This window comes from Megascapheus bottae, chromosome 10 (assembly GCF_031878675.1).
Source record: "Megascapheus bottae isolate mThoBot1 chromosome 10, mThoBot2.hap1, whole genome shotgun sequence".
Taxonomy (NCBI): Eukaryota; Metazoa; Chordata; class Mammalia; order Rodentia; family Geomyidae; genus Megascapheus; species Megascapheus bottae.
Genome location: NC_143518.1, coordinates 47,919,371 through 47,932,817, shown reverse-complemented (window position 1 = coordinate 47,932,817; position 13,447 = coordinate 47,919,371). Strand labels below are relative to the sequence as shown.

The window sequence follows — 13,447 nt, the reverse complement described above, 5'->3', positions numbered from 1 at the left end:
CAGTAATGAATCCATTGATCTTAAGTATAGAGTCAAAGTGTGCAGTTTTTGAAATCTAATATTTACAGTGTGGATAAGGTAATATTGGCATAATTAAAAACCTGTTGCTAGAGTAGATACAACCTCACTAATGTCAGACTCCAAGGTTAGATATTAGCAAAAGGAAGTAAAGGGTAAGAAAATAGTAAAAGAGAAGAATAAACTTCCATTTCAGTATGTTAGGGTAAAGTAACCACTTTTGAAGTATGTTATGGCTAGCATAAGTTTGTGCTAATAATCATATCAGACTAAATGAAAGATATTCCAGCTTTATCACAGATATTACTTACTTCTCACATTTAAAAAAAAGTCCTTTCTGTGCTTCTAAGCAGCAATTAATTTTTCACTTAGTCAAATGGATTACTTAGCAAAAATCAAATCATTCACAAAGCTCTTATAATATCTAAAAATAAGGAGTAAAATTTGGTAAATTTCAAAAATTATTTGGAATATTCCACCAAACTAATAATAGTGTCATACTGTTTCCATAAGTGAAAACTGATAATCATCTGATACAATCACCCAAGAATTATAATGCACAGAGTACAATGCTATTCCTAGTATTTCAAGTACATTCAAACACTTTGTATATGTCCCTAAAGTAACTCCATTGATATATAATATGTCTACTCTATCCATTTAAATGGCTCCTGTCTGGTCTCATAATGTACTAGATCACAAGTATGACATATGGAATCTCATGTTACCAAAGTAAAAAAAAAAGCCATTTAATTTCCCAGAAGGATAAGGGCCACGCTTCTCACATGGACAATATCCCAACTTCTCAAGACAACTTGTTCAACTGGAAACATCACCATTTGGTGAGGGTATTTCTTGTCCTTGCATGTTTATGAGTTGATTTTCCTTCTCTCTGTTTTCTTCTTTGAAAGAGAGTTTATTTTCTCCAACTCTATTTCCACATTTTAATATTTTACAAACACACATTTCATTATCGTAGTTTAATAATTAAAACCAGGACTGGTGTCGTGCCCAATTAATGTGCCCTAGTAGCATGCCCATTAGTTTTTCCATTAGTGAATTCAACAATACTAATGGGATTACTAGCATGGGATGCTAATTGGGCGTGACATAAGAAACTGGCATACTTCTTAGCATACCCCTGCTAATGATGAAATTAATGAGCATTTTATTAAATGCTGTCTCATCAAAGTGTACTTCGTTAGCGTTAAAATTGTTACAAACGATGCTGCATTCTAAGATCAGGTGTCTGCAAAAGTGGTTCTTCATATTTTCTTTGGCACCAACATGAACTATTAATAGTTCTCTGCCTTAAAAGTCATGTTTATTGGAGATAAATCCAAGTATATAGCTACCACCAAAGCATGTCTACGTTGCTTTTGTGTAATACTTAGGGGAATTTGGAATGGTATGCTTCAATAATGATTTTAAGAGTCACTCCCTCCACAAATATTAAAAGACTAATTATTTGATTGGTCCTGATGTCATAGTACGCTGTTTGCTTTTTCCATATGGAAAACAAAATACCAGATACGTTCAATATGCTCTATTCAGAAGGAGTTGAAAGCTATCATTATCACAGCTTTGGTCTCAAGGAAAATAGAATGTGATGTGAATTTTCTGTTAGTGTTACTGGACAATGAAGTCATAACTATGGGCCATTACTAGTCAGAAAGTATCACCTGATCAAGTATATTCAAAAGGGAACCAAATATAGGATAAGAGGATTGAAGCTATTTTGGGAGAATTGACAAAAACTACAATTTGCAATTCACTTTTCTTATGTATCTCTATGTAATGCTTCCAGTATTCAATCAACAATACAACACAAATGGATTCCTATAATAAATTACTATCAAGAATCTCCTCTATGCCCCTGGAACATGTGTGTGTGTGTGTGTGTGTGTGTGTGTGTGTGTGTGTTCGCACATGTATGCCATCCAGGACCTGCTTGCTCTTCAATTTGGCCCAAAATTGGTATTCTACTTCTTGAGCCATAGCTCCACTTCTGTCTTTTTGGTTAACTGGAGATAAGAGTCTTAGAGACTTTTGTTCAAAGGCTAGCTTTACACCAAGATTCCAGCCTCAATATTTAAGTGAAAAATCATGTTCTAACCTGGGCCCAGATTTTTCCTGAACACTTTATACTGAATACATCAGAAAATGGGAAGAAATAATAGTCAATTTTTATATCGCTTCCAGTAATGCTCACAGCTAATTGTGTTGAATTATTGAATGTTTATTACGGTTTTTAAAACTAAAAATGTACAGGATGATCTCAAATTATTTTACAACTGTGTGTTAAACAGTCACTTAGAATTTCCCTGAGAAGATTCTTTTCACAACTCAAAGTTTAATTATTTCAAATAAATTCAGGAACTGCTACTTAAAGATAGTCATCTTTCTTATTTTTTGAAAAATGTCAAAATATTTTTTACCAAACAGATAAATATGTGCTAAATGATAAGTTAAATTATCCAGCAAATGGATAATTTTCTTTAATTTTTGAGTTAGTAGTATTTTACCAATAGTTATCAACTTAATTAACCAGTAAACCCATCAAGATATTTACTAAGAATCTCTTATGTTCCAATAATTGTGTTGAGTCCTAGCAATAAATTGTGACCCAAACAGCTGTAGACTTTATCCTCACTCAACTGTACATTCTGATAGGAAAGACATTGAACTCAGGGGCCAGTGGCTTCTAATTATAATCCTAGCTACTTGGGAGGTTGCCCTGGAGGATCCTAGTGTATAGCTATCTTTGGTATGCATCTATAATTCTTCCCAATGGATAATAGGATCTGGCTGCTCCTGACTGAAATCTTAGCTACCTGGAAGACTGAGAGCAGATAGATAGCATTTCCAAACCAGGAAGGATAGAAAAGTCCACAAATGTAGGGGGCCGAATGTGGGGTCAGAGTGACCTTGGACCTGCACAGCTGTGTAATAAACTATTAGCATGACTTTGGACTATGTTAATCACTTCTTGTTTAACATACGAATACAATGCCTGGCAGTTTCCTGGTTTTGAGAAAAGTATTTAAAATTGGAACTAAAAAATAAATGGAGCTACAATCTTAAGCTCACAGCCTTAGGCTATAGTCTTAAACTCACATTAGGCTGCAGTCTTGGGTTGCTGACTTGAGCTGTAGACCTCCCAACCCCACCTGTTTGATTATTGTCTTCTTTTCCAACTCCTCACCCCCTAAATCAGGAATCCCCATTCGATGCCAGCTGGCCCCAGCACACAAGACTTCACCTCAACCAAAGAAACTGGATATGGTGGTTAGTGTTTCCATCACTGGTACAATGGGAAGCTTAAAATAGGAGAATTATAGTACACACACAAGCACTAGCAGGAAGCATAGCTCAAGCTCATAACAAAATCCCAGCCCCTAGAATGTCTGGAGGAATGACTCAGTGGCAGAATACCTGAGGGGCAAGCATTAAGTTCAAACCCAATGAAACTTGAGATCAAACTTGCAAAGGAAAGAAGACATATTAAGCATATAATTACCTGCATGTTGGGCACAACAAAACATTCACTAAAATGATGTATTTAAAAACAGAAAGGTAGAAAACTGGGTTAGAATGATACCTTAAGTATGTAAAATATAATAAGAAGTATTAAAAAGTAAAATCCTACACCTATTTAAAATTAACCTAGTTCTGTGGGGGAGCTAATAATGGCTCATGTCTGCCAACCTAATTACTCATGAGGCTGAAATCTGAGAATCTAGGTTCAAAGCCTGCCTCGGGAGGAAAGTCCATGAGATTCCTGTCTCCAATTAACTTCAAAAAGCCAGAAATGGGGGAAAACCATTGAGCCTATGCTCCTTTGGGTCTGGCTTACTTCACTTAATATGATTTTTTTCAAGTCCTTTCCATTTCCTTACCAGTGGGGCAATACCATTCTTTCTGATGGCAGCATAGAATTCCATTGTTTATAAGTACCACATCTTCTTGATCCAATCATCTGCTAGTACACATTTAGGACTCTCCTTGCAGAGGATTACAATAGTGCAAAACCTAAATACTTAAGGTCACATAGGATGAGACTAAATCAGAGTTTCTAGGATATGGAAACAAGAGCTTTATCTTGAGTGATTGTTATTCTTAATGTACTATGTTATTTCTTTTCTCCTTTGTTGCCCTTTGGTTTGTTTGTTCATTTGAAATAGAGAAGAGAAGGGGGAAACAAGATGATTGAGAGGGGGCTGGGGGAGGGAAATGGGGACAAAAACATAAGAAGGGGTATCAAAGTGTGAGAAATAATGCACCCACTATCTGGCAAATGTAACTGTAACCCCTCTATACATTACCTTGATAATAAAAAAATAAAATTGGAAAAAAAAAGAGCCAGAAATGGAGCTATGATTCAAGTGGTAGAATACTAGCATTAAACACAAAAGCTTAGGAACAGTGCCCAGGCACACAGTTCAAGCCTCGTGATGAATAAAAGAGAAAAAAAAGTAGTTTAGCTCTAATTTTGCATACAAGAAGCTATGCATATTTTCCTACCCAAAATGAGAATAATAGAAGTCTGTATCAAAAAACAATTTAGCCCTCAGTTTCATCCATTGTCTCAAAATAAGTGAGTCATTTATTATTTATTGAGCAAATATGACCACTTACCCTGCATTAGTAATAAATTCCTTGGAGGTAAAGCACGACACAGTCTTTGCTAGTGTGAGGTCATTGTTTTATAGATTGCATCTTGACCTATCAGTAGTTACTATAGAGTATCTGATTACATTTTCCCAAATATACCCTAAGGCAATTCTTCTGGACGAATACCTTGCTTTTCAAAACATAAATTAATTGTCACTGAACTGAAAATACATGCAGATTGGGGGTTTGTTGAATTTTTTGGCTTGTGGAGAGAGATTGCTTGAAACAATCTTATCAGTTCATGGCTGGCCGCTAGCAGCTATGTACATACCTTTAGAATTTGGCTCTGCAGGACAGGGATAGCTCAGTCAAGACAGGCTTAAGAGGAAATTCTTGAAAGAGAATAAGGGGATAGAAATTATGGGCAAAGCCTGGTGAATGTTTCCCAAGGGCTTAAGTATTGCACCAGCCTGTCCATTGGATCATAAAGGAGATGGAAAAGGAGTTTCCAGGCAGGCATCCTAAGGATTACAACCCTGTGCCGTAAGTAGAGCAAGGGACTACTTGACTTATTTACTCTACGATACCCCATCCTAACGGATATTACATTCTTCAGAAAAGAGGAATGGGATCTTTGGCAGAAGGGATGATGGATGACCATACTATAGACCTGCAGACATCATATTTGACCTCTCCACAAGTTTTGCCTCATGTTAGTGTGGGTATGCTATGTGCTTCTGTGTTCATTAAATACTCAACATCTGAGTTGACTAACCCATTGTCAGTGGTTTTTTTTTGGGGGGGGGCACGTTTTTTTGTCCATTTTTCCAGTTCTGCATTCTCAGCCCCTTACTTCATATAGTGACTAAAGGATAATATATCTTAACGAAGTTACAGAAGATGAAACACATAAACTCAGGGCTGTGTCCATCATGAAACCGCGCTATTACAATATTTAAAGGACTTGGCTTAAGGTGGGGATGCAAACTGTACCTGACTCAAGTAGTTCCTGGGAGAATGAAATGAGGACCTCGGATACCTCCTTTAAAGCTCTAAAAAGAAGTTTGTTTATGCCTAAGGTCTTTCTCCATCAGGTTTCTCAAATATCCTTAGATATTAATAGGTTGAAAGGGGGAAAAAAGAGTCATTTTTTCCCCATCTTCGTCTAAACTGTACTGTTTCTTTGTCTCCTTCCACCTCCATGTTGTCACCAATTTGCATCATCTCTCTCTCTTTTTTTCATTATACTCATTTGGATGTCCTTATAGAACACTTCATCCTACCCATAATGAACTTGTTTTTCCAAAAGATTTAAAATAAAATATTTTACTTATTTAGTTTATGACAAAGCTAGTATTATTACGGTCTATTCCTATATGGCCTCCATCAATTAAGATGATACATTTTATTTTATTATTTTTTTTGCCAGTTCTGGGCCTTGAACTTAGGCCCAGGGGATTTTCTCAGTTCCTTGGTATTTTCTCAAGGCTAGAGCTCTACCATTTGAGGTACAGCACCATTTCTGGCTTGTTTCTATATATGTGGTGCCGAGGAATTTAACCCAGGTCTTTGTGCATGCTAGGCAAGTATTCTACCACTATGCCAAACTCCCCGGCCAACATAATATATTTTAAACCTTTTCATCTACTCTTCTACCCCCTTCTCTCAGTTAACTAATTGCATTTGTAGATATGTTTTGCTGTGATATATATATATAGAGAGAGATATCTACATATAGATATCTCTCTCTATATATATATATATATTCTTGTTCTTCCTTTATTTTTTTCTCCTATTTACAATATTCTTATTTGGCACAGAAGAACAAAGTTCTAGTTGTTGTGTCATTAAATATTTAGATTGAACTTAATGTTGCTAGGTTTATTATTCATCTCTGAATTTTTTTCTCTACTTCAGACTCTCTTAGTTCTTGTTGAAATATTGTACTCTAACACAGTACATGAGTAACATTTTATCAGAATCTCTGAATAGTAAAAAAAAATCTTTCTTTTTTGCTAGACGGCAGTATAGTATATTGCTGAAGTTCTTTGTATTTGGATTGTCTGACAATTGTTATATGGAATATTAATTTACATCTGGCTCAGATTCTTCACTTGCAAAATGATAGCATTATTGAGAACGGAAGAGTGGAAGTTCACATTTATGTTGACGCCGGCACATAGAGATCAAGTGTTTGCTTACTCTTTATCAGAACTTGCTGAATTCTTCTAATAAATTTATAATCAATTCTTTCTGAAATCTTGTTTTCTCCACTTTATATTTTAAACTATTTTCCCTTTCCCATTTATAGGATACATGTGTTTTTGTGTTCTTTCGAAACTCTTGGTAGTTTCTATCATGATTTTTGATATAGTGTATTTTAAATTACTTTATTATTATATTTTGAGATAATAATGATCTTCAGCCTATACCATTTTGTTGTAATTTTATTTTATGTATGTCAATCCTGGAGCTTGCACACTGGGTTTGGACATTGTCCCTGAACTTTATTACTCAAGGCTAGGGCTTTATCACTTGAGCTACAGCACTACTTCTGGCTTTTTGGTAGCTAATTCGAAGCAAGAATCTTAGATTTTCGGCTGGGAGTTTGGCCTACAGGTAGAGTGCTTGCCTAGTATGCACAAAGACCCAGGTTCAATTCTTGGTACCACATATGTAGAAAAAAGCCAGAAGTGGTGCTGAGGCTCAAGTGGTAGACCTCTAGCCTTGAGAAAGTCCAAGGACAGTGCTCAGTCCCTGAGCTCAAGCCCAGGACTGTCCAAAAAAAAAAAACCTTATAGATTTTCTTACCCAGTCTGGATTTGAAACATGATTCTCAGATATCACCTTCCCGAGTAGCTAGGATTATAGCCCAGCACCCAGATATTGTTATTAAGTACTATAGTATCTATACTGGTAGTATCTTTCTCTTTTCATTTTTCAAATATTTTTATCATATACTTTTGAGTGACATTTTCAACACTACCTTCCAGGCTGGCGATATGAGGCTCAATGTGGCTATCTAATTGATCTCTGTCAAGTTTTCATCTAAGAAAATGAATATTTTCAATTTGTGATTGAACAGACCAGTTTCAATTGATCTGCCTTGCTTTGTGTGATATCTGCATCTTCTTCCTGTCTCTGTGGGCCGTGGGCCACTGAGTCTGCTAAAGTGTGGTATTGCTTATCTTTGCTTACATCCTACTCATCTATTAGCATTCCTTAGGGAGCTGCAACTCCCGGAAGCAAGGAGAACTGCTTAATTGTGTGGCATTCCCATGCACTAGACAAGGAGTAATGAGCCCCTTGTCAAGATACTAAGATGCTTTTCTGCTCCTGATCTTGTGAATTGGAATTTCAATCTGATCCATGAGGGAAAACTTAGTGTGCCCCTTGTACCTAAAATAGTAGAACCTCACACTTGGTTCAGTAGGACCCATTTTCCCTCCATTGCAGCTCCAGGGTGCATGAAGTTATGATCGTCACTTAGAAGTTTTAGTTGATGAGCCTATTTGAAACTTGGATACAATGGGAAAGATGTGTCAGTTTTGCGAATGTAATACAAAGCATTTATTTGGCATAAATAACGTATGATATTCATCACCAGTTTTTTTAAGCCAAAGACACAAATTAATGGAAAGTAGAGGCTGGAAGTATGACCTGGTGGTAGAGTGCTTGCTTAGCATGCACTAAATCCTGGGTTCGATTCCTTACTACCACATAAACAAACACACAAAAACTGGCTGTGGTGTTGTGGCTCAAATAGTAGCCTTGCAAAAGTCCCAGGACAGAGTTCAGACCCTAAGTTCAAGCCTCAGGATTGGCAAAAAAAAAGGAAAGTAGAATTGCCTATTCTTATCATTCACATGCTCAATATTCTGACAAATATCAAATGCTTGCTAATTTTTTTCAAATGGAAGAAAATTTGTTCAATGGTTTTCCACTGTCTATAGGAGAAATTCCATCCTTATTTCGCTGTTCATGAGGAAAATGACTGAGCCTCTGCCTTCTTGTTCAACTTACCACTTTTCCCTTTGATCCCATTCTCTGTCCATAGTATATTGAACTCAGTGTATTGAAAATGGAGCTCTACCTCTAGCACTTAAGGTTTGCTCTGCCTAGAAACTCTTCCAGCAGCTTCTCCCATCCATCATTAGTGTTTTCCCTGTCCTCTCCTCAGTACTTTCATCTTCATCAACTTTGCCTCATAATTTGTATCTCAGTTAAATATTAAAATTTCAGTCTGACAACTTAGAGGGAAAAATTACCCATATTTTGTGTTCTTGTAACACATAGTATCTCAAACTTTCTCTTTAGTAACATACATAAATATTTTAGATGAATTGCTTTCTGTGTACTTTCTAGATTTTTTTCCTTGGGGAAGTTACAGTTTACTTTAAATCATTGAAATCTGAAACCTACAGTATATTAGCAGTAGTTTGGTTCTGAAATAAAGAAGTGAAGGAGAGAAAAAAGGAAGGAGACAAAGAAGAGATGAAAAGTAAAAAGAAGGAAGGAAAGTAAGAAGAGAAAAGAAAGAAGGAAGGGAGAAATGGAGAGACACAGGGATCGAGAAAAGAAGAAAAGGAAGAAGAAAATTCTTTCTCTCTAAGGAAACTAAAAATAGATCAGATCAAATTTATCTAAATTTTCTTGTCCTTATGATGTAGCATTTATAATACATAGCTGTGCAAATTAGATGTTTGAAATTTAGCTCTGCTAGTTTAGCTGTGAGAAAGCTGCCTCAATTTGAAAATCATCACTGTTCACATAGGATAATAATTGTACTTACACTTACTACCTTAAGAGTTTCTGATGAAGATTTACTGTGCAAACAAATGCCTCTGTATCTAGCAATGAGTATGCTCTCAAAAATAACAACTATCATGATTAATAACGTACCTGAGGATCAAAGAGAAAATAGGGACGGCCATTCTTTAACTGCAGTGCAAAATACTCTTCCTGGTTTCCAGGTGAGGCAGCAAAGACAATCAACCCATTGGGTACCCTTGTTCGGAAGCTGGCCTTAATGCCTGGCAAGAGAAGGATGATCAGTGGGTCAGTGACATGTGTTCTAATGCATTCCAACACAAAGAGCAACTCTAGTATATATCGTGAATGATACAGAGATATAGACAATATATAATTTGATTTATAACTTAATTTTTTCTTCCCCGTCTTATTTTACTTCTCCATCTTCGAAATATTAGAAGCTTTTGGCTCTAGCTAGACATTTATTCTTATCATTTTGGTATCTGATTACGTCAGATTGATTGCTATATTCATGGTCTGCTTGGATCTCATGATCTTGCTGATGGATTGTATACTGAATTTTCCTTCTCTTTCTCTCCACAGTGGTATTCTGCCTCAACTCACTAGCCAAACTACCAGAGATTTTGCTCTCATTTCCTCTAATCAATGCACTGCTTTGGCAGAGACAACAATATGGAATTCATGTTATGGTTAAGAAAAAGGACGATGCTATTGGACGTAAGCTAGGAATATAGTGCTCAAGAAAACTATATCACCAATTAATTTTAGGAAAATCTAGCCAAAGCAAACAAGACAGGGTAAGAAGGGAGTATTCATCCAAACTGAAAATTATTCAACTATATGCAGGTAAAAGAATATGGAAAGACAAACATTTTTATAAACACCATGTTGGATTTCCAATCCTTATAACAAATAGCCCAACTAATATGTGAAACTTTACAGAGATCAATGAAAGCTTCTTGTTAGAAAGGAAGATTAAGTGCAAGAGAAATAAATTTGATTTGATGTTGTCTAGTAGATTTCCTTCACCCTTTTCAAGTCATTTATACTTGGCTTTCTTTGATTTTTGTTGTTGTTGTTTTCTTTTGATGTCCTTTATATAACCAAGATAAATAACAAATAAATTCTTTTTCATGAGTTTTATAAGGAAATTGAAATTTCCCATATCTATTGAAATATATTTTGACAACTATTATGGATAAATTACAGATAGATCCTAGGTTTTTAATCCTAAATAATTATGAATCCTAATTGTAAATCCTAAGTAACTTGTAGCTAATTATGTAAAGGTAGCTATATTTGCAATTTAATGGCTTTCAATACTAACCTAAATTTTTGATTGATGTGTAAAAGACTTTAAAAGAAATGTTATTGTCTTACCATAAGGAAGAGCAGTCAAATTCATAATTATTTTAAATGTTTCATAACTTATATATCCTTTTTTTTTGACGTTGGTTCAGCCTTATGACTTATGTAGGGAAGAGAATGATTACAGATAAGCAGGACCATGGAGAGCAGCAGAATGAAGACATCTAGGGGTGGAGCTTCTGACTGCCTTCCTGCTTCCTGTGTTTTCATCTTGGGCCTAAGATTAAGAACTCTAGTGAACCACAGGCACATAGTGCTAGTTCCTTTGGTTTTATATGTTTATGATAAATACCAGCAGTGACTAAAATGAATGGTACAGAGAAAGAACACATTTCTCACATAAATAAAATGTATAATTCAAATTTAATTAAAAAAGCAAGATATGATGATTATTCTGAGATTCAGGGCTTTGCTTCCAGTGTTTAGAGAAATGATACAACACATCCTGTCTTTATTTATTCATTGAAAAAATAAAGGCCCACAGCACACGGTGCCACTACTCTAGACTAAACTGAAATAGAGATGTATGAATAGACATACATCCATGGCTAAACAGTTCAAAAAGCAGAAAATCCAATTTTGCAGGGAATTATTTAACTTTCATGTAAGTGTGCTTAGAACTTTAAAATTTTATTCCTTAGTAAGGCAACATCAAAGTTCAACAAAATAAGCAACAGGTAATGGATATTTGAAGAGGGTGGGATAGACTCAAGGGGAGGGTGTAGATAAATGAAGAGGAGGTTATAATATAGTAAGGACTTCAACATAAATCCTACAAAATTGAGAAAAAGAGCAAGGATTCAGCTGGGAGTGATGGCGAGAATGATGAATAGGTCATCTTGATAAAGATATAAGTAGCGACTCTTTTATAAAACTACTTAAAGGTAATAAAAATTACCAATAAAACAATGAATTTACAGTGTCATAGAGTACGAAGAGGGGTTTTGTTTTGTTTCCTTGTTTCTGTAGTGCTGGGATTTGAACCCAGGGCCTTATCTGCTAGGCAAGTGCTCTACCACTGAGGTATACCTCCAACAGCAGGATTTGATTGTAAATTTGTTTCATTGTTATTATAGGTACTCTGACCACTGAGCCACTCCACTGGACCTGCTTGTGCATGATGTGATCTGTCTGTGATGGACTTCTGCGTAGCTAGGGTTACAGGTGTGTGCCACCATATCCAGCTCTACACTGAGAAGAGATGATCTCTATCCAGACTAGCCTTAATCCCTAAACCTCCCAAAACCTCTTTTCCCCAAGCTGCTAGATTACATGCTGGAACCATTCTTATCCAGATCGGCAATGATATTTGTATTGTTGTTGGTGTTGTTTTTGTAACAAGAAAGCAATGGTGTACTATGAATGAAAAGGTTAATGAAGTAAAATATATTGTAATAAGCAGCTTTTTTTCCAATAAGAAATGGTGAAGTTTATAAACAAGGAGACTGATGTCACTTCACTGATACCTTTTGCTATAATGGTATTGTTATATTTTGCTAAAGGCATCCATTATTTGCTCAATCAACTGATATCATCATATTAAAAATAGGTAAATATTAAGTCATTCTTGCTAAAATGTATGTTTCTATCCTCCACATGTGTACTTCATATGTGTATACATAGCAAGATTTAAAGAAATAGGATAACCTGTAAAATTTAGATACTAGTACTGAGCTATGAATAGATTTTGATCCACAGCTTGAGAAAAATAAGTCACATTTTCATATGAGATTAAGAGTCCACAATAAATATGAATCAATCAGACAACAGACAATAGACTGAACAAATTCCATGATCTTGCTTTCATTTTATCAAAATACACTCTTTTTTAAACCACAAATAAAAGTAATAAAAGTATAGAATTCACTCTTAGGGAACTTGTCCTACAGTAGAAGAGGTATATTCTATGTAGACATGAATTGTCTACAGTGGGAGATGTGTCCAAATAAATACAAAATATTAAAATGAGTACAGATGAAAATGGAACTTACAGCTTCAGTAACACACAAAAGTGACCAATTTTCTTCTTTTGAGAGTAGAGCAGTGCTTAAGAAAATTTCAGAGAGGCTGTGAGGATGCATGTTGATTGTGGTGAGAGAATTGCACTTCAGTGGGTAGACAATGATATGAAGGGCACTGTGAGTATTGAGTGATATCATAGAAAGGAAGAAATTAGCCACAGAGAAGACATGTCCCCAAACTTTTCTCTCCTAGGTTTCTTGGTAGTTTCCATCTAGTTTACCTGCTTCTGTAATTTCCTGGAACTATTTCTTCTCATGGAAGAGGGAGAGGGTCAACCCAAAATCTCGTGAAGAAGAAAGCAATGCATCAGAATCCTGAGTTATCACTTACCTGGCTTTAAGGGGCATTAATCTGTTCCTGTGCCTTTAATGCTAAGGATATGGCAGACAGCACATTTTTTAATCTTGTTAGGAAATACGAAATAAACAGATACATCCTGAATTAAGAGTTACTCATCACTAAGCCTATGCATGTCCCTGAATCATAGTCATCAGAAAATTCCAACACTATACTCAAAAAGACCTGGCTCTGGGCCAGGAGTGTGGCCTAGTGGTAGAGTGCCTGACTAGCATGTATGAAACCCTGGGTTGGATTTCTTGGAACCACATACACAGGAAAGGCTGGAAGTAGTGCTATGGCTCAAGTGGTAGAG

At 35.8% G+C, this 13,447-nt stretch overlaps 1 protein-coding gene across 1 annotated transcript in view; it reads right to left on the bottom strand.

The window, feature by feature from the left end:
- Ush2a (usherin) overlaps positions 1 to 13,447 on the bottom strand; it is a 606,255-nt gene that overhangs the window by 376,030 nt on the left and 216,778 nt on the right. Inside the window, exon 21 of the mRNA XM_090341196.1 lies at positions 9,535 to 9,665. Coding sequence (XP_090197322.1) covers positions 9,535 to 9,665 — 131 coding nt within the window. The remainder of the gene's footprint in view (positions 1 to 9,534; positions 9,666 to 13,447) is intronic.